The sequence below is a fragment of the Mastigoproctus giganteus genome, chromosome 11 (genome assembly GCF_048544385.1).
Source record: "Mastigoproctus giganteus isolate SK-2022 chromosome 11, ASM4854438v1, whole genome shotgun sequence".
NCBI classification, from domain to species: domain Eukaryota; kingdom Metazoa; phylum Arthropoda; class Arachnida; order Uropygi; family Thelyphonidae; genus Mastigoproctus; species Mastigoproctus giganteus.
In genome coordinates, this window is record NC_143585.1 from 120,575,228 (window position 1) to 120,600,136 (window position 24,909).

General features: G+C 36.0%; 1 protein-coding gene across 1 annotated transcript in view; it reads right to left on the minus strand.

Moving 5' to 3' along the window:
* Positions 1 to 226: 226 nt before the first annotated feature.
* Positions 227 to 24,909, minus strand: part of LOC150078392 (heat shock 70 kDa protein 12A-like) — a 158,319-nt gene continuing 133,636 nt past the window's right edge. The window contains exons 8-9 of the mRNA XM_090384551.1: positions 11,586 to 11,923; positions 227 to 1,036 (exon numbers count right to left, since the gene is read on the minus strand). Coding sequence (XP_090240677.1) covers positions 284 to 1,036; positions 11,586 to 11,923 — 1,091 coding nt within the window. The 3' untranslated portion in view covers positions 227 to 283. The remainder of the gene's footprint in view (positions 1,037 to 11,585; positions 11,924 to 24,909) is intronic.

Sequence of the window (24,909 nt, forward strand, 5' to 3'; positions counted from 1 at the left end):
AAATCAATAACTCGTTTCATTCAAGACAACTGTGGCCTAGTTTACATCTGTAGGTACCTCTTTATGGAAATCTCCCCAGTACTAAATTTACTTAAATCTGTCTAATATCACACTCACTATGTATATTTATTTTATAAAAATTGCAACAGAATACAACTTTTCTGTACAGTTCAAGTGAAGTACTTTACAGAAGTTTTAAATTTTAATTAAAACACATTGTGTTCATAAAAATTAAATAAATAGCAACTTTATCTGCTTATTGCACAGTTTTCTTGTGAGCTAATTAGTGGCTAAGAAAATCAATTTCTGCTTTGACACATTTTCCAGTAGCAACATCCAGTGCACTAACTTTGATTTCTGTATCTCCAAATGTCATTCTTGTTTGAATCTCTCGGCAGTGAATATATTTGTCAGACAAGTCCAAAATAAGAGTGGCACACCGATGAACACCAGGATCTGTAATAAAATGAATATTATCATGATCAGTGCAGTAGATATGAATCACACTACATCTTTGCCCAGCTTTAGCAGGAGTGTAGCTACGTACTACCACATCTCCCAGTCCAACAGATTGGTCCACAGTAACAAATTTGTCAAAAACATCAGAGCACCACTGTATACCATCTTTTATCACTAACTTTTCTGGTGGATGAACATTATGGATGAAGCGGTTTAATATTCCAACGCCATATGTCATCCTTAAGCGGCGAACATTAACCACAGTTGGATCCAGTCCAAATAACACAGCACCTTTAAGAATTGCAAGACTTACTCCTTGTGGAATAATTACTCTGACATGTGAAGAAAATGCATCTCTCACTTCTCTTTGTAAAATAAGTGATTCTGCAAAACCTCCAACCAAAAATAAATAACTTATATCATAATTGCATGCATTTAAAATACCACGAATATGCTTTTTAATTTCTTCAACCGTTCTGTGGAAGAGTTTCTGCATTGTTGTTGGTTCAAGCCTTAGCATTCCTTGAGATGACCATTTTATATCTTTGTTTCCATATTTTTTAATTGCAGATTCAACCTATATAAAAGAAATATTAAATAGATATTAGATGTGAAAAACATCGTATCTGTTTCTAAAAGTACTTCTTTTCAATAAGATAAACTGATTATAAAGGTAATTAAATCGAATTGCAGAATCAGCATTGTTTGTCAAAACTGATTAGTGATGGGGTATATATATTCACTCCAGGTATCGCCCTTCAGACTGACCCTAGACACAGATGGTTTTGGAGATAACTAATACAGGAAATCAAGAAAACTATCTTTTTCTGGTACCTATAAAATTATACTTTGCTGAATGTCTACATATAGCAATATGTGAGGATTCATTCTGTAAGTGGGGAAAAAAATGTGAAGTACACCTCCATAAATTTTAATTATGGCAATGTACTTCACCTATGCAAAATGGGATAGTGGCATAGGAAAGAATGGTGGAGAGTTGCTGAAGAATAGCCCAAATGAAGAGAACTGAGAAGAGGCAACAGTACTGAAGCAGTGAAAGTGGGATCAGCCAAGAAGCTAAGTCACAGTCCAGTAGTGATAGCCAGTAAAGCTTCTGCAACCCAGCATCATGAATAGAGATAACCTTGAGGAGATCATCCAGATTCATGAACAAATTGGCATCATCTCTTTCAAATCTTCATAGAAATAGGTAAATTCCTCTCTTCACTAGAGCTTAGGTATAAATTACTGAAACATTAAGGAAACACATTACCTATTTTAATTGCTTATTAACGGCTAAAAATATACAGTACATTTCTAATGGTAGTGATTATAATGATCAAATTTTGTATCATGAACACAGTCAAGGTCAAGTACAAGGTCAAACCAAGTTCACATGCTGTGTGAATGAGTTAACATTTTCAAATAATTTAGTTTTATCATTTAGGTTTCTTCTCTAGATATCTACCTCTGCATGTTAATTTTAGTTAAAATTTAGTTAATGCACTCACTGACACATGTATGCATCAAATAGCACCAAAGTAATTTGCAGTGATGCATATATGTGGTCATTTTTAAACAGATAAAAAACAAGTGCTGTTAAAGTAAAGACACATGAAATTAACAACTGCTTGATGTCGGGACACTGGTTGGTTGGTTGTTGGATTTTTTTTTTTTTTTGGTGAAAAGGCAACTTTGGCCATATTGTGCCTATTTATTAGAATTATGTGACAAAGACATTGATGTTTCTTAATTATGGTTTATATCTGGTTGAAATATCCTATTAGTTTTAAATAAGCAAATATATTTTCAATGTTGGAGTTACTGTCTATGATTTGCAATAGAGTTAGGGAATCCTGAATATTTATAGGGAGATGGAAGGCTATTTGTCGTGCTATGTGGTATTGTGGACATTCTATAAGGAAATGATTCACAGTGAGTTGACAAGAACAGTGGAAACATTCTGGAGGATTAGCTTTTGTGAGTAAGTACAAGTGTGTGAGATGTGCGTTCAATGCGCAGTCTTGTTAGAATGACTTCTTCATGCCGATCCTTATGGAGACTTGAATTCGACACCTGAAGTTCATGCTTTATTTGAAAAAGATTACTGTTTGGTTCATTTTGCCAGATTTGTGACCACTGAGCGTTGAGAATCTGTTTGAATCAGGATGTGGAACTTTGTAAAGTCTTAGGTTTATATCTGTAGGATTCTTTGCTGCTCGATCAGCACTTGCATTACCATCAATGCCTGCATGTCCTGGGATCCAACAGAAATTTACTTGCCTTCTTTTGCTTTTGGGCTTCACAAGATGAGCTTGTATCGGGTGAAGGATAGGATGTGATGGAGTCTGCTTTTGTTGTAGAGCATATATTGCACTTAGTGAATCGGTATATATGAGATGTTTCAGAAGAGGAGAGGAGACTATTAGTATGGTGAATAGCTCAGCAGACTAACTACTGCATTCATTTGGGAGTTGCTGTGAGATTGTGTGGTAGGACCACTGCAGCACCCACTTGAGTATCTGTTTTAGAGCCATCTCTAAAAAGTTTTAGAGTATATATTTGAAGATATTCAGAGAACTGTGATGAGTAGGCTTGATTTTGATTTTCATTTGGTAGTTGTTGGCGCATCGGCTTCTGTGGCCATATTGCACCTCCCAAGGTTTTTGCAGTACTTTGATCCAAGCCCGAGGCGGGAATCGAACCCGCGACCTTTGGGTTGCCGGGCAGGTACTTTACCCGGTCGGCAATGAGTAGGCTGCATGCATCTGTTTTATATTGACATTTGCCAGAGCTTTTTCCCCACTGTTGATAATAAGCTTCAGTCAGGTGTGAAAGTGAGCCATAGTGGAATAGTTATGCTATTATCCTCAAATACTTTGTCAAAGCTTAGGCCCCATTTTGAAACTAGTTCTTTTAGTTATATTCAGCTGGTTTATTTACTGTGGGTTTATTGCTGTAGAGGTTCTCCCACTGTGGACTGATGAGATACTGCCAAGTTAGATGACCAGGAAGGCTTCAGATTTTAATACACTAGTGTACAAAATTTAAGGACCAGTCAGGTTTTCACCTGTAGCTTCTCATAGGAGTGGCCTGGATATGAGAAAAGCATACCAAAGGAACTTCGTGAGGTACAGAAATGATGAAGGAAACAACACCGACACAACAACGGAAACAAAACGGTACAGAGGGACTTTATTCAAAAATGGCAAATGCTTTTGGCACTGGCTGCCAAATACAGATGCATCACTGCCAAAGGTGGAACAAAGGGAAGAGGTGGTCCTCAGTAGGAGATATGGCAAATGTCAATGCAGACTTTGCCCTGCCTGTCCATACTTAGAACAATGTTGTTGATAAGTTTTTGCAGTAGCATCATCCATTCCTCTGTCAGCGCCATCTTCAGCTGGTGAACATTTTCTGGTGGGTGTGGACATGCTGCTAGGCGTCTCCCCAGAGTGTCCCATAGGTGTTTGATGGGATTTAGATCGGTGGAACAGGCAGGCCAATCCATACGAATAATGCCCTCACTTTCCAAAAGCATATCAACAGCTGCAGGGCGATATCATCCATAAACACGAACTCAGGGCCAATGGAACCTCGGAACAGATGCACATGGGGAAGGATTACCTTAATACAGTAGCGTACACTGGTTACAGTACTGCCTTCCAGTATCTCGAGTTGTGTACATCCATCCAAGATAACACCTCCCCAGACGAGAACACCTCGACTGCCATATCCATCCCTTTCAGTGATGTTTGCGGGGTGATACCATGTGCCAACCTCTTGCCAGATTAGCTGCTGAGAATGAATCTACTCTCATCAATAAAGAGTACCTTAAGTAAAGATTTTGTGGTGCAACCTTTAGAAATAGTGTTGGTCCTTAAGTTTTGCACACCAGTGTAGTAGCATTTGCCTCCAGAGCTTTGTACAGGCAATGTTCTGTATGCCCCTAAGGAGATTCGTAAGACACTGTAGTGTATGGAGAGTAGAGCCATTTGATAACACTTGGTCTACACAAGCTATATACAGGGGCTCCATGGCTCAGGTCTTGACCTGATTTTTAAAGCATGGTACAGGTGAAGTAACGTGAACCGGGGACACTGATTTAACTCTGTGCTATTTACAAGCTTATTTGATATAGGTTTATTTGCTACTCTTGGTGTTTGTTTATCATCAGCTATGTGTTGTAAAGTTTGGTACGTAGTTTTATTTGTTCTTTGCTTGTGTTGAGTTTAGTTTATGTACATGGACTAAACTTTTGATAAAATTAAAGTTTGTTCTGATTTACAGCTCAGCCTAGAAGTTTTTAGGCACATATTAAAAGAGTTGCTCCACAAGGTTCTGAAAATTACAGCAAATTGAACATACCCTTTCAAATATAAGTGGCAGCGAACATGTTAAAAGTAGACTAGAATTTCGGTATTCATGGATTGTTATACATCACCGATGCACCATGAATTTGTGAATCCTAGTTGTATGTGCCTGCAATTCTGCCCAGACACAATAGGAGGCATTATATGATGAAAGCCTTGTGGATTAACTAAAGACATGAGGCAATCTGCAAGATTCGAGAGATTTTTTTCTTTTTTTTTTTTTTTTTTAATCAGTGTGGCCCACACTTGTAGGTAGAAGGAATCTATTTGTAGAGATAGTATTCATTTGAACAAAGATGGTGCAAGGATTTTTCACCAGTATCATTAAGGATACCATAACCCCAGGGGCTCACATCTGGTGAGTATGGGCTGGGAAAATCCAGGGTCCTGAGCTGGATACCATCATTCTTCTCTTTCTTGGTGATTCCTTTCTACTTCTCTCTCTCTCTCTCTCTCTTTCAGGGTAACTTGCGAATTTTTTTTTTTTTTTTTTTTGGCTGGTGCAGCATAAGCCTCAGGCTTCCTTGTACCATATGGCTAATAATAATAAATAAATAAATAATAATAAGGCAAGGGTCAGCAACCTTTTTTGAGAGAAGAGCCATTTTTGATCTAATTAAATAAGATCAAAGAGCCGCACCTCAGCTCGAGCTCGGAGGAGGGCGAGTTTTTTAAGAAATGGAAGAGTGGGAAGGTGTTTTATTAAAAAATATATATTTTTTATATTATTTATTAATACTGAAAAAAACGTAACAAACATCCAATTAGTTACAAATTAATATGACTTTTGCTGCTGAACTTCTTGAGAGTCTCTCAACCTCGGGTGAGTATGCCATAATTTCTATCTTTAAACATGCTGAGAGATTTCATTGTTCAGACGGTTTCTTGATTTATTTTTAACATAGTTCATGTTCAAAAATATTTTCCTGCAGAAATACACCGAACCAAACACTTGAGAAGTCCAAATGCAAATATTTTCAATTTATATACATGTCCGGTAAGCTATTCCATGCATCAAACACAATTTAGTCTTGCATTTTCAACTCATCTATTGCAGTTTATTTGTGCAGATTGCAAGGGCAGCCTTTTTCCTCTCCAAATCCTCAATTTCAGTTTTAAAGCATTTTAGTCTTGCACTCCACATGTCCTTGATTTTTAAGTCCTTTAACTCCATTTCAAATTGTACTTCATGTGGGCTAAAAGTTAGAGAGACAGTTACATGTTCAAAGAGCTGCAGGTTGTAAAACCCCTGCCATAAGAGTTCAGGGAAACTGATAGTTGTGGGTGGAGGTAATATAGATCCACATTTATCTGATGATATGTGGTCAAAGTAATGCTTGCAGTCACCTCAAGAATTCTTGTTTGTTGCCCCAACAGCCAATGTTTGCAAAATATTCTGAGTGTAGCACCGTTTCAAATGAGCAAGATGTGAAAGATAGGGAAATTAACCTAAATAACTTCAAAAGGGTGTGTCAGGGTAGTAAACTATAGAAGAATACTTGGTCTTAACTGTGTCTACAGTAACATTGAAGCATTGTCAATAAAATGGCTGAATTTGAACGCCTGGTTAGGACATCTAATGCTGACATAACAGGGCTAACAGAAACGGGGTGCCACCTGAAAAAACTGGGATGAAGAGTTCCACTATGGTATGTATAATGTATTCAGGAAAGACAGGAGGGATGGTGATGTCACGTTTCTTATCAAAAGCAGCCTGAGCACGAAAAGAGCTGGCGCCTCCGTAGCCAGCTCTTTTCGTGGGCAGAAGCAGCAATACATAGCATGCGCTTCTTGATTAGACCGGGGTTCGAGCCTGTGACCACCAAATTTCGGAGGATGCGGAAAGGTCAGGGAATGACCACTGCATATCCCCGGAGAAATATGGCCTTAGTTGCTAATGCTCCTAAAATAAAAAATAATAATAATAACGAAAAGAGCTTTTGCTAAGTTTGAAATTATGTCTGCTAGCATAGAAGCAGTGTGGTGTGAGTTAGTTGGAAGCAAAGGTATAATGAGAGTGGGAGTAATCTACAGACCAGAAGATTGTGAAGAATATAATGTGAGTCTACATGCAGATGGAATGGGCAAGCAAGCTCCAATGCCTTATTATGGGTGACATCAATCTGCCCCAGATTAATTGGAATAAGTGAGAGGGGAAACTCACCTTGGGGGAAAAATTTTTCTAAATAAACTAGATTATTATTTGTACTGGCATGTTAGAGATAATACTAAGGGTGAAAATATTCTTGACCTCATCATTACTTACAAATTAGATGATGTCACAGGGCTTAAAATACAAGGCCCGTTGGCAGGTAGTGATCATACAATTGCCAGTTGGAAGATGAAGAAAGATGTTGCAGTAGTTTAATTTCACAGGAGGGGAATTTTTCAGTTTAAGGGGCTATATGGCATCTAATTAATTGGGTAGATTGCAGAATGAGGGTGAATACACTTGAATTATGGAATACCCTTAAAGCAAAAATCACAGAATCCATGAACACATACATACCATTAAAAAAATATTGTAGGAAGAGGAACCAGAAATGGATGAATGCAGAGCTGGCCAATCAAATATAGCACAAACCTACAAGAGCTACAAGTTGATTTGTAACAGTGGCACAGATAAAGTTAGAGAGGCCAAGGCTGCATATGAGAAAGCAATGGCCAAGAGACCAAACAATGTAATGGGGAGAGGAATTTTTCATGCATGTGAATACAGGTGACCCTCGCTTAACGCTGATAATTCTTTCTGGAAAAACAGAGTGCTAAGTGAATCCCTAATCAATAATAAACAGTAGTGAAAATATGCACAAATGTCAGTCAAAATATGTAATATTCAAATATTTGTACATTACATATGTATATAATTATATATGTATCAAAATTAAACTTAAAATTCCAATTAAAATCATGAATTGAATTGATCTAAATTGATTTTAATTTAATTGATGAATTTAATCAAAAAATGTGTCAATTTTGGGTTGTATTTTGGGTTGTACCCTCTTCCTGGTAAACTAAAAGGGGTTTTAATTTAAAATTCCCTTGCAGCGTTACTACCCAACAGTAAAGTCAACCAATCCTTCACCACTTTGAAACCTGGCATGTTTTTTTCTTCTTTCAATATGAAACTTCTTTTAGGCATTCGTTTCCAAAAAAGTCCTGCTTCATCTATGTTAAAAACTTGTTGAGAAGTACAATACCCCTTCTTCAATAATTTTAACAAGTTCTTTTTTGAAAGTTTCGGCTCCTTGATCTGCACTTGCAGCTTCTCCCTGGATTTTAAATCTATTCAACCAGTCCTTACTAGTTTTAAATGATTCCACACTTTTTTTTTTTTAGGTGAGCTTTCTTCAGATTATCATATAGGCTAATCTCCTTTTTTTTTTTTTTTTATAATATTTAACTTAACTGAATTCTGCATTGGATATTGTCTTCAATAAAATTAGTTAAAGTCTCTCCATTTCAATCCTAGTTATTGCAGTGAAACAACCGTCTTTCCCACTGCTAAAATTAATTCTTTATTTTTGTAATTGTTCTTACAGTTAAACCTGCCAGTACTAAATTATGGCATACATTCATTTGTCGTTGACCGGAATCGATTCACTTCAAAATGTCTAATTTAATTTTCAAATTCAGTCTTTTCCTTACATTTGTAGTCTTCATACTACGTCCAGACGTTGCTTTTTCATTCTTATCTGCCATTATTAACTCTTCGAATATGTAACTGCGTTGGTTGCATTAATTATGATTCAATGTTCGAGTAAACTGTCTGTTACGCACGATGTCTAATACTGTAGTGAGTGATGACTAGACTTCGGATAAATGCATATAACACAAATATACTTGATCATTTTTTAAAATGTTTATCTTGGAACTACCTAACAAGTCACTGTACTGCAATTAAATTAGCATGCAAGAAAATTTCATTGAGCGTGGGAAATGTTTTAATGCTGTTTTGCTATTCATTTTCAAGCTATCAACTCCATCAGATGAAACATTTTCATTAAATATGCCAAAAATGCAATCTGTACGCTGGTAAAAGAGTGTTATAGTGATTTGTGACAGTGTTATAGTCAGATATTGGTTTATAATATAAGAACAGCATACAGTGAACCGCATTATAACGAGGCTTGCTGTACAAGGAAGAAAAAAGCAAATCAGGTTGGATCCTTGTGCACTGGGTGTGGAAAAGTCTTAGATAACCCAGCTGATGTTGTGGATGAATTAAATGCGTATTTTACCTCTGTCTCTGCTGAAGAAAGACCCTTCATGCTGAGAAGAGGCTGAGTGATATGAAATTAGTGATTTCAAAATTACAGATGACTGTTTATTAGAAAAAACTTTCAAGCATAAAGATGAGGCTGCTGGAGTCTATGGCATATACCCAGTAATTTTGAGGGAGGCTGCCAGGGAGTATATTGAACCATTAAAGTTAATTATGAGGCCATCTTTGAACTTGGGAGATTCCTTTGGATTGGAGAAGTGCCAACGTATCACCAATACATAAAGGCAGTTCTAAGAGTGAAGTAAGTAACTAGAGACTGGTTAGTCTGACTTCGGTGGTAGAGGAAATCTTAGAAACAGTGATTAAGAGTGCAATTAAGAGACATTTAGAAAAATATGGCATTCTTAATAACACACAACATGGCTAAAGGCAAACGGGTGGCTGATAATTGGAATAAACTTCCATCTGTTGTAGTGGAGGTCAACAACTTAAATAAGTTCAAGGCAGAACTAGACAAACATTTGCAGTGAATGGATGGGTGAAATGGGAAGGTGTTTTTTTTTTTTTTTTTTTGGCTGATGCTATTTAAGCTTGCTTTCTTGCATTGTATGCCTCTACTAATGCTAATACTATTTTCCGAAATAAGTGTAAAGAGGCCGCGCCGTAGCCTCTTTACAATTAGTTGGTCCTAAGTACACGTGCCTTGTACACGTCCTAAGTTGGGTGCCTAAGTACACGTGCCTTGAGTGACCGGGTTTCAAGCCTGTGACTACTGAATACGGTGCTGTTTCTTGTATTCAATCTATCATGCGAACTCCTCTGACCGTTTGGTCGTCCTGGAGTATAAACAGAAAATTTATTTATTAAATGAGAGGAATTTTGCATAACTAAAATATAGTTTGTTTTTTTTTTGTAACACCTGTGTTTTCTCAAAAGACCAGCAAGATCATTTCTTCTTGAGGATAAGCAGGTCAAATTATCTTTATATTTAAAGTAAAAGTAAATGAGGAGAGGGTCTTGATATTTAAACAATTCACAAGTTATCTGTGCTAGAATAATCCTGAAAACATGAAGGTGCATGTTTTCAGAATTATCCTAACAGTAGCATAGTAACATACTTTTTTTTCTTTTTCTTTTTTTTTTTGTTTAGGTAGTAGAGGATAAGTGATAAAACTTCTAGGCTAACTTTATCATTATTATTCTCCCATTTAATGCTGAACATGCAGTTAATCTGACCATTGAACTGTAACTTTTTAAATATATTATAATTTCCTAAAATATGCAGTGTTGGACCATGATGTGAACATATCACTTTTAAAATGTTTTTCTAATTTGATCTTATTGTTTTGTGCACATCTAAAAATTTTTTCTTGTACATGTACACAAGCTCGTGCATGCTCTAGTGAAAGTATGCTAATTTTCTCATGTTATTCTCTGTTAACACTTAAATCACATAAGGTAAACTTTACATTACCTATAAGAACTCTAACAATTACTTGAAAGTAATTCGGATGTGCTGAGTAATGCTTCCTACAAAACTTATTCTGTTCTATCTGGAAATAATTCCACATTTGGGATCTGAAAATAACAGCAAAAGCTGCCAACTTGCAAGTAGTAGCAAGTCTGCGTTGGTTGCAAAAATTTCAATTGAGCATATCAGAGCAGTCAAACTTCTGGAGTCCGCTGAATTTTCAGAAATCAGACAAACTGAAACAGCCAAAGAACAGAATGGGATAAAATATTTACAGACACTCCCACTTCAGGAAGATTCCATTAAGAAATGTTATGAGATATATACCAGATCCAATGCCTTAATCCAGTGATTCCAAAAATGTTCCAGCCACTACCCTTTAGTTCTATAAACTCATCCCCCAGTGCCGTTACCCTATAAAAAGCATTATTCAGATTAGTGGTTTGTACAACCCACTAAGGAAGATAATAACACAATAAAATTCAAAACAGTATCAATTAATTACACATTTATGCAAAATCTTTGCATAAATGTGCAATTTGCTTAAATATTTCAATGTGAAATATTCCATCAAAGTTGCAGCCAGGCATCATTAAAAAATGACAACTGTGAAATGCAAAAACAAATCCAGTGATACCTCATAATAAAATGTCAAAGATCTGCACAGAGAATGTACTGTATTTCATGCATAAATTGCAGCCTGAATTAATTTTACTTATTTCTGTAATACCTTATGAAATATTAATTAGAAATATGAAAAAAGTATTTCTTTATTTTAACAATTATATTGGGTGTATTACTGATATTAATAAATAAATAAAATAAAGCTTTTTTATGAATTCATATTGGTTTTTAACCTAAATAAAGAACAATCATATGAAATCCTACTAAATTACATATCAAATTAACTGCTACTATACTTATTAGTTTGAAACTATCACATTTCCAGCATTAAGGACATGCTGATAATACTTCTATACATCATTTAGAATAAGCACAAAGCACAACTTAAAAATACATTTATGAATTATATTAATTTACAGACTGTTATACTTACTGAATGGCCTTTGTACTTTTTATGGTAGTCAATAAAAGAAAATGGCAGTGATATATTTAGAGGATTAGATTTACATGGACTTGCATTTCTTTTTCTTGCTTCAAATGCAATCATGAGATCAATATAACCTGTAGGCCTTTTTGTTTTGAACTGTTGTATGAAGTCAGCTCCAAAAATATCATGTAACAATCTTTCAAACTCAAGATCCACTCCTACTGAGCCATGGGGTCCACCAGTAGCTTTTTGTATTTCTTTCAAAGTTCCTTGTTTATCAAGCAACTCATGCACTGTGATGTCTACAGTACCTCCACCACAGTCAACTACCATGTATCGTGTACCTAATTATAAAATACAATATAATAACACATTGTTAATATATAACGAAAATCGCCAGAAGTATTAAATCATTCTAACATCTTAAAATTTATTAACACAAATTTAATGTTAAGGTGCCATAATACCTTAACTTCACTGTACATATTTCTTTTTATTGTGGAATTTAAGTGTGATGAACTTGTAATGCTTTATTGAGAATAACAACTACTACATATTAACTGAATAACAAGATTTTAGAGGTATATATATTCCTACCTATCCTATGTGGATGTAACTCAATGATCATCCTTGTGAAAATAAACCTGCAAGAATCTCTGGCTACAAGAACTAATGCACCAAACAGAATATACATCTCGACAGTACCTATCAACAACATTATGCCATGGATAATATGAATACCCTTATGTCATGATAGCTACTTCCATAAACTGAGGAAAATATTCCCTGAGCAATCAAACTCTTGAACATCTACATGCAGCCCATGCCTTACAAACACACAAGTTATGTTAATTTATGGTGATGGCTCAAAAATCAAAACTGCTGGAGGAATTGCAGAGCTCCTCCCAACACATACTGTCTTACTACCCTCACAAATGCATTGTATGCACTGCAGAACTCTATGCTTAAGATGACTTCACCCTTCTTGTCAATCCTTTCAGTCCAAAGACAATGATTTCTAGAGGCTCTGAGAGTGATGATGGTACTTAAATATTTCAGAGCTTCACTTCCATGTTAAAGCAAATTAAACCTCAGATGTTTCAACTTGATAACAATAAACAGACTGTCATATAATGCTGGATTCTTGAGCATACTGAAATATGAGAAAATGAGTGCCAATGAAGTGGCAAGAAATCCCTCTGACATTGAGCTTCCAATCACATGAATATGCAACGAAAAGTGGACTCATATTTAGAAAACAGATATACAACAAGCTATGATAAATAAAGCAAAAACCACAGGTGGGGAAATCTAGCATCCAATTAAATAGATGCAATGAGGTTATGCTGGCCAGAGCACTTATTGGCGCTCATCTCATGTATCTCTTTTTACTGCTGAGATGATTCTGCACATTTCTTGCACTGCAGCTCTTTGCTTACTTTGCAAGCAGTTATAGCCATTCACTATAAAGGCCATCAAGATATTATTAAATGTATTCATTATCAGGCTGCTGGAATTGCATCCTTGTCCAATCAACATGCCCAATCTAATATACAGGGATCTTATAACTTGTTCCTGTTATTAGGAATGATGTCAATTTAAGAGTTTTTCAAATGATTAAATTATACAGTTGTCCTCACTATAGCACAGTTCACTCTAGTTTGCTATAGTGCATATATTTTTTGATATCCTCCTCCAAGAGTTGCCTTTTGTTACCCAGGAATAGCAACATTCAGTGCAAACATGTTAGGGGGAGTTACCCATTAGGTGTTAGGGTGCCTGAGAGCCTGTTAAAAAAAAGAAATTAATGTTTTTCAATTCAATTTTCCACTTGGCTGCGATTCACATTTAAATACTGTAGTTAACAAGAAAAAGGCTGAATTGCCAGCCAAACTAGAAACACTGTAAAGCATTTCCAATTTACGACAGGAAGAAATTTTGAAAACTGTCTTTATTGGCAAAAAAGTAATTTTTTTGTATTCATGGGTAATTTACATCTGCGTGTTAATTTTCTGTAGCTGTTTGTACTGGCAAAAGTTTCCTATGTCTGTGCTGTAAAATGCAATAGGTAGAAAATATATCGGAGCAGTCATTTCTAAAACCTCTTTAGAAACTGCAGTTGCTTGACGAGGTGTTACTTTTAACTGCACAGTGCTTGATAGGCTGAAAATATCATTACTCAACAATGATGCTGTTTTCAGTTTAGTTTTACCTATTGTTTATGTGTATTTTGTGTCAATGATTGAGTTTACCATGTAGGTAACTTCAACTTTGCTTCAAAGAGATTGAGTGAATTGGCAAGTACTAATAATGGGAAGAAGGTGAAACACTATCAGACAATCAGGCAGGCATTTACACTACATTTAATGGTTTTTGAGCAATCTGAAAACCAAAAGTATGACAAGCTGTAATTGTAAATCATATAAATACAGTATACACATAAGGTTTTATAATTTTAAGGTAAGCTTTCTTGCATTTTATTGAACATATACTGTATTTATGTTTTTTAGTAATTTATTAGTGAATGGGTTAGTGCTTTGCATCATGTTTTGTTCATAGTGAACTGCCGAAGGTGATAATTAGCGTTGTTTTAATTGTATCTCATATTGTGAATACCTTCTTCACAATGAGTTGCCATGGTATTGCACTACCTTGAATAAGTAATGCTTCACCAATGGAGAAGACTAAATGTTACTTATTCTTGGCAGATACAACTACCCAGACAGCACCGTTTCAAAGCTTGTTGGCCTCTCCTCGGTGGGTGGGTGGGTAGATACCCTGGTGTTGCAATCGTGACAATCCAGTTATGAAGTATAACTCCACAATATGAGAGATGCCTGATGGTGTGCATAGTATAAACCAAGGTGATTATTCTGCATAAAGCACGAGACTACACGTAAGATTTGCTAGTGAACGGGTTAGTGCCTTTGCACCATGTTTTGTTCGTAGTGAACTGCCGAAGTAGATAATTGGTATCATTTTAATTGTATCTCATATTGTGAATACCTTCATAACAAGTTTCCACAGTATTGTACTACCTCACCCCACCCAACAAGGAGAGGCCAAAAAGCCTTGAAAAGGTGGTATCGCCCAAGAATGAGTAACATTAGTCTTCTCCATTGGTAAAGCATTACTTATTCGAGGTAGTGCAAAGCATGGCAACTAGTTGTGAAGGTATTCACAATATGAGATACAATTAAAATTATGCCAATTATCTACTTCGGCAGTTCACTATGAACAAAACATGATGCAAAGGCATTAACCTGTTCCTAGTGAATCTTATGTGTAGCTTTATGCTTTATGCAAAATAATCACCTTAGTTAAAACTATTGCACACCATTAGGTATCTCTCACATTATGGAGTTATCATAACTGGATTGTCATGATTGCAACACCAGGGTACCTACCTGCCCACCAAGGAAAGGCCAACAAGCCTTGAAACTGTGCTGTCTGGGAGGTGGTATCTGCCGATTAGTAAGTAACATTAGTCTTCTCCATTGGTGAAACATTACTTATTCGAGGTAATACAATACCGTGGCAACTCATGAAGGTACAATGCCAATTATCTATCACTATAAACAAAACATGGTGCAAAGGCATTAACACGTTCACTGGTGAATCTTATGTGTAGTCTGCTTTATGCAAAATAATCACATATAATAATTTATGTATTTAAAGTTTAAATGTTTCTGCTAAATTATTGTTATATAGAGAAATGCTGCCGTAAAATCAGCCAGAAACACTTGTCCCACCAACCACTTAAGAGAGAAGTAGAACACTGATTATATGAAAAAATATACTATCTGCTGCTCCTATAAACCAATCAGTCAAAATAAAGGCCACTATTCATGTCCTGCAAAAATTTCAGATTTTTCAAGGAGACAAAAAATAGAATATCTCAATGTTGCTTCTGCAAACGAGGCAATACAGAGATCTTCCTATTTCTGATAAGGAACAGGATCCAATGAAAGATCCAAGGTACATATCACAGAGTAGTAAGTCATACTTAATTGAACAAAGCAAGCATAATGACCTCGTATATGACTGTCTATTAACGTAAAAGGCCGACTATTGGGATCAAGACAAAAGCTGATAGTACAAGAATTTCTGTATTTAAAAGAGAAATAAAAAAAATTTCACATTTCATGTGCTGAATTCCCTAGATATAAATAGGCTGCTTAGAAGAATTTGGATTTAAACACAAGACTAAAGAATGATAGCTATTCGGTGATTCATTTGAAGTAAGTTTAATAGGCAGTTTTATTACATAATAAAAAGTTTTCAATACCTGTAACCATTCCTTTGAAATGAACGTGAAATTTACGAGAGTATGTTGTTGTTGTTTGAGAGCTGTTAGTGCAAGAACAGTTTAGGCTAATTTGTGCTTTGGATAGGAGAGTTTCATATTTTGACATTTCTCTCTTGTCTTGATGTATTTTAGAACAACACTAAGATTTTGAATTATAAGTAGCTTTTATACAAATGGTATAGTAATAACTGTTATATGTTTTGGACATATCCAATTAACTTAAGAAAAAAGAAAACATTGGTAATATTTGGCTGGTCATCTAAAATTGTTCTAAACATTAGGTTGTTTTGCTGATTAATTATAGCTTGAAACGCTCTTAGACATTCCCTATTACATTTTGGACAGTTCACCATGAAACAACGTTCAGTTAGTGGGACTTAAAAGTTTTGGCACTGAGGAGGGTCTTTGCTTCTGAGCAGGTAGGAGTGAATCGCATGTATCTGCCCAAATCTGCAATCAAGCAAGAGTCACTTTGTGTCTGCTGGATCAGCAGCTATATACTGTGGTCAAAGATTTTGTTTAATTAGGCAAAGTTTGTTGTTAGTCTGATCATGCCAGTTTCATTGCTTTGTACTGCTTTGGTTGATTAAGGACTTGGCAACCTGTATATGGTATGGAGTGAAAGGCATAGTCAGAGGTGGCAGCTTTTCTTACTGCTTTGTCTACCCTTTCATTTCCTGTGTGGCCTGAGATCTAGCAGAATCTAATATTGTGATTTCTTTGCAATAGCTTTAATACTGAATAGTGGACCTGTTGTAGAACTGGGTGTGCTGTGGTATTAGCATTCTGCAAGGCAATAAGAGAACTAAGTGAGTCAGTGAAAATTATGCTGTCTGCTATCTGTTTACATTCAATTTGGTTTATGGTGATCAAAATGGCTTGTAATTCAGCAGCAAAAATATTGCATCCTTTTGGGAGGTGTTGGATGAAGGTGTAATCTTCAAAGTGAATTGCGGCTCTTACACAAGAATCTGTTTTTGACCCATCAGTACATGATGTGCATATTGGACTTTATATGCTGCATGTTGCCAAGTTTGTTCTCGATAGGGTTGTTTTTCCCCAGGTGAGGTGTGGAAAAGTGTATGGGGGGGGGGGGGTCTAACCATCTCAGTGTACTTGGTTTCGCTGAATCATAAACAGGTGCTCCATAATCTAGCTTGGAACAAATTATTGCTCAATAAAGCGTAATAAGCATATATTGATCTGCTTCCCAAGTTGTTGTGGAAAGGACTTTGAGTGTGTTTAAGCATGAAAGTCTGAGTTGTTTAATATGTTCAAGGAATGTTAGTTTCTTATCCAAGAGAAGAAGCCCTAAGAACCTTATGCTTGGTACTACTGGGATAATATGTCCATCAAGTTTCAATTCAGGATCGGGGTGTACGTTTCATTTTCTACAGCAGTGTATACATACAGTTTTTTGTGTGAAAATCCAGAAGCCATTTGTTTGTACCCATTTGCTTATTGTTCCTTGTAGCTGCAGCTCTATATTTCACATTCTGAGAGTGATGGGAAATACTGAAATCATCAACATATAAAGCTACATCAATGGTTCTTGGTATATGTTCAGTTATAGTATTTACTTTAATAGCAAAAAGGGTAGGGCTAAGCACAGACCCCTGAGTTTTTATCCAAGAAGACCCCTTCTTGGATGAAAACTTTTGAAAGGGGCAGTCTGCAGCCTAACTTAAAATGTCCTGTGTTGTAAGAAATTTTGTATATATTTAGGAAGATGTCCATGTAATCCAAGGAGATATAGGTTTTGAAGAATCCCACAATGCCATTCCATATCGTAAGCTTTTTCTATATCAAAACAGATCAATCATATCATTATGTTCTTTTATTACTGTCAAAAACCACATTAAATGAGTACTGATAATTTTTTCCATAACTTTTCCTAGGCAACTTGATAAAAGCTACTAGATGGTAGTTGTGTGGATCAGAGAGAGAGAGATCCTTTCATGGTTTTGGGAAAGCTAGAACTATCGTATGATGCCACCTATCTGGAAACTGGTTTTATAGGGAGATTTTGTTATACATTTCTAGTAATGCCATTTGTGACTGGTCATCAAGTTGATTTAAAATCATATAGTGAAATTAGTCTGATCCTACAGCACTTTGCTTTGTCTGTGATAGAGCATGATTCAATTCACAGAATGTTAAAAAAGAAGATTGTACTGTTAATCATTTCTTGTGGAAAAGTTCAATTTATGTCTTTCAATTCTTGCCTTGTATATTTGAAAACTGGGTGAGGTGGTTGCGGATGTTTTGGAAAGGGTTGTGCCTAGTGTATTGGCTATTTCAGAAGGCTCTGCAGTGACTAGTCCCTTCCAGTTTAGGATCAGAGGTGAATTAATCTGGTATCTGCTATTCATTTTTGCTGATTTTATTCTAGACAGTTTGAGACTGTGTAGAACTTGTTAATGTGGATGCAAATTTTATCCAGGATACTTTCCTACCATATCTGGCTGATGTGCATGCCTTCTCGAAAAATGAGGTTCTTTGTAGTTGTATATCTTCAAAAAAGTATTCCAGGTTTTGTTTTTCTCTCTCTTTTAGCTCATAAACATTCTTCATTCTACCATGATTTTGGATGAGTTGGGAAGTGTCGATGTTTTTGGAAGAGTCTGCTCAGCAGCTTAGATTAGTTTATTTGTTACTTATTGTACTGCTGCATCTACCAGTTTTTGCTTGATATTATCAGCATTTCATTTTGGAATAGATTTATACGTTTTCTAATCTGCTTGATTTATTTTCCATTTGGGATTTCTAATGACTGACATGTGGTTTTTAATACCATGGTAATTACTGTATTAGTATTAGCAATGGCCACATGGTGCAAGAAAACCTATGGCTTATGCTGCACCAGCCTAAAAAAATAAGAAAATTTTTTAAAAAATTAATAATTAATAACAAAAAAAGGAAATAGACAACCTATGTGTTTCCCTCTTCCCATAGTAATTATCCAGCTGACCTCTGAATTTCCCCAAACTGTCAGCCTCTACCACTCATGTAGGTAACTTATTCCAGTAAACATTTATAACTCGCTGGCTAAAATAAAACTTCCTGCAATCCAGTCTAAACATCTCTTTCCCCCCTCCCCCCGTAACTTGGAATTATGGCTCCTAGTTCTAGAATCATCTATAACCATGAAAATTTCATCCTCACTCATTTTACTTATGCCTCTCAAAGCCTTAAACACCTCAATCAAGTCTCCTTTAAGGTGCCTAGTTTCCAAGCTCTGCAACCCACACATTCAAAGTCTTTCCTCATACGGATGCCCTTCTGATTTCACCAGATGAGTTGCCCGTCTTTGGACCCTTTCAAGAAGCACAATGTCTTTCTTTAGGTGCAGTCTCCATTCTAGAACACAGTATTCTAAGTGTGGTCTAACAATAGCCTTATATAATGGGATTACAACGTCCTTATCTCTACTAGCAATTGTTTGATAAATCATTGATAGGACATCATGGGCCTTCCTTGCAACTTGTGTACAATGTTGGAGAACTTCGTGCCTGACCGTGTCGTAGCTCCCAAGCCCTTTTCTTCCACAACTGAGTTTAGTTCAACTCTACCAAGTGTATAAGTTACTTTGAGGTTACTGTTCCCCAGGAACAGTAACCCCAAAGCAAAGTGTAATACCTTACACTTTGCTGGATTAAAGCTTAGCTGCCATTTTTCTGACCATCCCTGAAGTCTGTCTAGGTCACTCTGAAGAAGCCCTGCTTGGCGGTGATCATTAATTACTCTACCAATCTTTACATCATCTGCAAATTTAGACATCATGCCCTCTATCCCTCCATTGATGTCATTTATAAAAATCAAAAACAACAGTGGTCCTGATACTGATCGCTACTGAGAGGAGCACCATGTACTGAACAATCAAGTATTGAAGATAATGTTGGAGAGCATATAGAGTATACATATAGACATATAGAAGGAGCAGCAGTGCGTAGCACATGCTTCTTGATTAGACCAGGGTTCGAGCCTTTCACCACCAAATACGGAGCATGCGGTAAGGTCAGGGAATGACCACGGCACTGGAGCAATATGGCCTTAGTTGCTAATGCTCCTAAAAACCAAATAACAACATCATTCTCTTCTATCCATTTTTCAATTTGCCTTCCTCTCCGGTCTAAGGTTGCGTTACCCTGCAAAGGGCTGTGTCCATTGAGGTCGCCCAATGTGCAGAAATGGGGAGGTAACTAAATTACTATGTCTTCTAAATCGTGTTGTAGTAATTCTTGGTTTAGCGGAACATAAATTGTTATAACATTTATGAAGGATTTAGGTTAGTGCATACTGCAACCAGTTCAAAGGTTGTGTTTAGTGGAAGAATCCGGGAAGGAATATGAGAATTACCAGTATTGCCATGACAACATGGATTGTGCTGTCTGTTACTCTTCTTTGAGGCATGCTGTAGTCTTGAGGTCTGAGCCAGGTTTCTTGTAAACAAATACACAGCAGGGCACGCTGTGCAATCATATCATATATATGTTAGTACGGAATCTTCTGCAGTTCCACTGGATAATGGTTTTCATTATTCAGTTTTGGAAAAGTTTTCAGACTCTTTTTCTTGATGCTGTTTTAAACCTTTTCAAACTTAGGTTTTTCCTTTTTTGGGGAAAAATGGTTTACCGGTATCCATATCTTCGTCCAGAAATCTCTAGTACTGATTCATCTGCTTGGTTGGTTGCTTTTGTCTCCATTTGTTCAGTTGGCTTTTGGCTTATGATATTAAGTTTTCCTTGAGAGAGTTTTTATTTCTGAGTGTTTTGCATCAAGGGTTGTGTACAAACATTGGTGGGTTAGGATGTTATGAGTAGCTTTCATACGCACTCTGAAATGGACCTCTTTGGAGGGATTGTGAAATCTGTTTGATTATCTGTCGTATACCGATTTCTTATGACTTGTGTGTAGGAAGGTCTATTTATGATAGTTAGGAGTATAGTTCTCTTGGCTTCTTGACAAGTGACAAAATGTTCTACTTTATATTGTTGTATCTGCTTTTCTCTTTTCCAATACTCAGTGTTTTGAATAGGCAGGATGATCCCCCTTGCAGTTTGGACATTTCGGCTGGAAAGTTCTGATTGATGTGTTCCTGAGATTCACACTTGGAACAGACAGTAATTCCATGGCATGCCATTTGTGAATGACCATACTTTTGCATTTAAAGCAGCAGAGAGAATTCAGAATGTATGGTCTTATGTTACAATTTAGAGATCCAGCTTTGACTTGTTTGGGATTGTTAAAAGTTAGAATGGGATTTCTTGTTGGGGTAACTGTCCCATCTCTAGTTAGTTTAATCTGTCTCATAGCTATGACACTGTGATCTTCCAACTAATTTTTAATTTCTTCTTCAGAGGTGCTGATAAGGTCCCATTTAAAATGACTCCTTTTGACAAGTTCAGTGTATTATGGGGAGAGACCTTTACTGGAATCTCACCAAATGTTGTTATTTGAAGCAGTCGTTCTGTGTGTATGTTGCATTTGCTGTCTCAACTAGGTCATCTAAAAATGCCACTTGACATTTTTAGATGACAAATGGCAACAGTTTTCCTAATGGCTGTTCTGTCATAGAATGGAGGACTATAAACAGACCCAAAGTGATGTCATGTCCTCTTTTATTTTTATTATTATTTTTTATTATTTTTTTTTTTTAAGTAACAATGGTCTCATTATCCTCATTTTTCCAACTCAATGGAGTCAGATATTTGGGATCTGTGATTGTGATGTTTGAATCACTCATGTTTTCTCCTTTTAGTCCTGAAAGTGAGAGCTTTTCCTCCAAGGTTTACAGTCCCCACTATGGGGAGACAGGAGCAATGCCACCTACTGAACAAGCAAAAGTAGATTAGTAGGGTCTGTGTTTAAATAAAAGAAAGGTCTTTCCTTTCTTAAGAACTTTTGTGCTGATACTTTTTTAGGCACTTATATACAGTAGAGAATTTGCTTCAAACTCTAGTAATATATAGTACTCTATCACTATAGAAATTTATGATCACTAGAAATACTTGGCGCTTGAGGCTACAAGAGTATGTCCAAATATGAATGCAATCAAATAAAAGGAAAGTTACTGGCAGTTACGTGATGATTTCAAAAGTCATCATATTATTACTTGGATTGCAGGATGAATACCAAGTATTGCTGTTTCATTTGCCAATGGGATAGTCAAGCAACAAAACATCACTACAGATTCAAGAAGAGTCGGTTCCTGGGAAAAGTAATATGAAATGTGCCATGAATGAAAAATTTTGTGAAGGCTTTTGGCCAAAGACAGTGATAGTTTTAACTATAGTATTTAGAGGAAAAAATTTCAAATTAAAGGATACAAAATTCAAAAAAGGAGAAATCCCTGTTAGACTGCAAATTTAGTTTCTACAGAACCAAGGTGAAACTGTACATAAGAAAAAAATATGTATATGTTATGGAATTTTAGCCACTTTCTTTTGTATTGTAATATAAAGATATGCAAATTAGAAAAATTTGCATTATAGCAGTTTAGAACAAGAACTAAACCTCAAACTAGCTGTCATCTTTTGAATCCTTAAGTTAAACTGATTTTTTTAAGTAATAAAACCATCAACAACTGGTGCAAGACAAGTAGTTTAGGTATAAAAAATATAGACTATCAGATGTCTCTTAAAATACACTTTTACTTCCTAACCCTGATAGTGTTGAACAAGGTGAAAGGTTCCATCAGGATATAAGTATAATGGAACGATATCATCAAGGAAGATGGGATCAAGCCATTGGATAATTTGGTTTCTACAAAACAAAGGTGAAACCGTACATAAGAGAGAAAAAAAAAAAAAGAAAAAAAATTCAAATAATATATGTTATGGAATTTTAGCCACTGTCTTTTGTGTCATAATATAAAGATATGATGTAAAGTATCGAAAAGTACTGGAAGCTTGATCTGATAAAGAGTCAAAATACAGAAACGGTTCTGTATTTGGACTTTTAATCAAAGAATTAAGCTGGACTGATACTTCAAATCAAGATCATTACTTTGATAAACTAACCTGTTTCATCAATTGGTTTGGATATACCAACTGATGAAATCCTCTTTTTATATAAAGCAACAGCTATTCAAGACAACCTTTCTGGGCTCTTTTTTTTTTTTTTTAATCTAAATATCTATTATGCTTTTACTTTTTCATTTTGTATTGCAGTAATCTGCCTACAGTCATTACTGAATTATACTGCCATAGAATATTTTTGATATGGGACATCAAAGCTTATTTTTTTTGTTATATATGATTGGCAAAGTGATTTACGCCAGTCACTCCTGATTTTGTCTATAGATAATCTCCTTCAAATAATAAACAGAAAGCAGTACAATGCATTCTTAATATCAGCCACCGTTTTTTTTTTTTAAACAGTTTCTTGTTAAAACTTCTTATAAATTGTCTACTTCTGCATTTAGCAATTTGTATTACATTCGGTTTTCCAAGATTATTAATTTCAAATTTTTCTTCTTTGGAGTGCACTGAAAAGGCTTTGACAGTAAACTAGCTACCAAATTGATTTTTACTTTGGCTAAGGCTGAACGTGATGCTTCAACATTACCTTCAGATGGTGTTGAACATTTGATCTAAAAGGTGGAAGTTAAAATATCATTCTGGTAAATATAAGGTTTTAGATTTAAGTAATAATAATCCTAAGGTTGTCTTATTAATTGGGAGTAATTATACTATTCCATTGTACTATTCCAATATAAAGTTAAGTAAAGATTTAAAATTAATAATAAACTATGTTAATAAAGCTGCTATAATCACATAATTCTGCACTTCTCATCCATGCATAGGCACAAGAATACCTGCTGTTACAGACATTCTTTCAACTGAACCAAGCTGTATGGCTCCGATAATTTGTGTGTGTGTGTGTGAGAGAGACAGAGAGAGAGCGTGCGCAAGCAAGCTTATGTAGCATCAGCCCAAAAAAAAAAAAAAAACCACAATTTGAAACAACCATTCCCTCTAAAATTTTGTCCAGTTCCTCCTTGAATTCATTTAAGCTATCAACTTCCACGACAGATGGAAGTTTGTTCCAGCAATTAACCACCCACTGGCTAAAGGCAGATTTCTGCATCTGTTCTACGACTGTCTTTCCTCAATTTGAATTTATGCCCCCTCAGGTTTGTAATCTGAGCAAGAGGAAGAATCACTTTAGAATTCAGCCTGCTCAACCCATTCAAGGCCTTATACACCTCAATCAGATCACCTCACAGGTATCTAGTCTCCATCCGTAGCAATTTGCAGAACTTAGTCTTTCTTGGTAAGAGGACCCCTTCGTTCCCCTCACCAACCTTGTTGCCTTTCTCTGTACATGCTCAAGCAACTCTACATCCTTCCTAAAATGGGGCCTCCAGATCTGTATGCAGTACTCAAGGTGTGGCCTGACCATTGCCTTATACAAAGGGATAATCACCTCCTTTTCCCTGCTAGCAAAATTCCTGTATATCATTGAGAATACCCCATGACCTGCTCTTACAGCCTATCTGCATTGCTCAGAAAAAAAAACTTCACATCTGACTGCAAAATCACTCCCAGGTCTTTTTCATTTTCTACCACCTTAGTGTTGTTGTTCTGGAGGCTTAATGGCACATAAGCTGCTAAGGCTATAATGTGCCTATTCACTTATTATATTAAAACATGAGTTTTCCCTAAATCAAAAGAAAATCTGAAATCAGAAATAATTGAAAAGCCCAGTTTGCCTGAGAAAGTCAAAAAATTCAGAAATATTTGCCTTATCACCAATGAGATTTTCAAGAGTTATTGGTTTATGAAGATTAACCAGTGAGATCAAGGATGAAGTTCTGGCTTGTTTATTATAGGGGCAGCCAATAAGAATATGTTTTACAGTCAAATTATTAGAACAATGTGTACATTGTGGTGGATCATCTCCTGTGAGTAAATGAAGGTGGGTCAGATGGGTATGTCCTATTCTTGCCCTTGAAAGGACTACTACTTCTTGTCTCGATGTACGGATACTGGAGCGCCATATTTTCGGATCATGTTT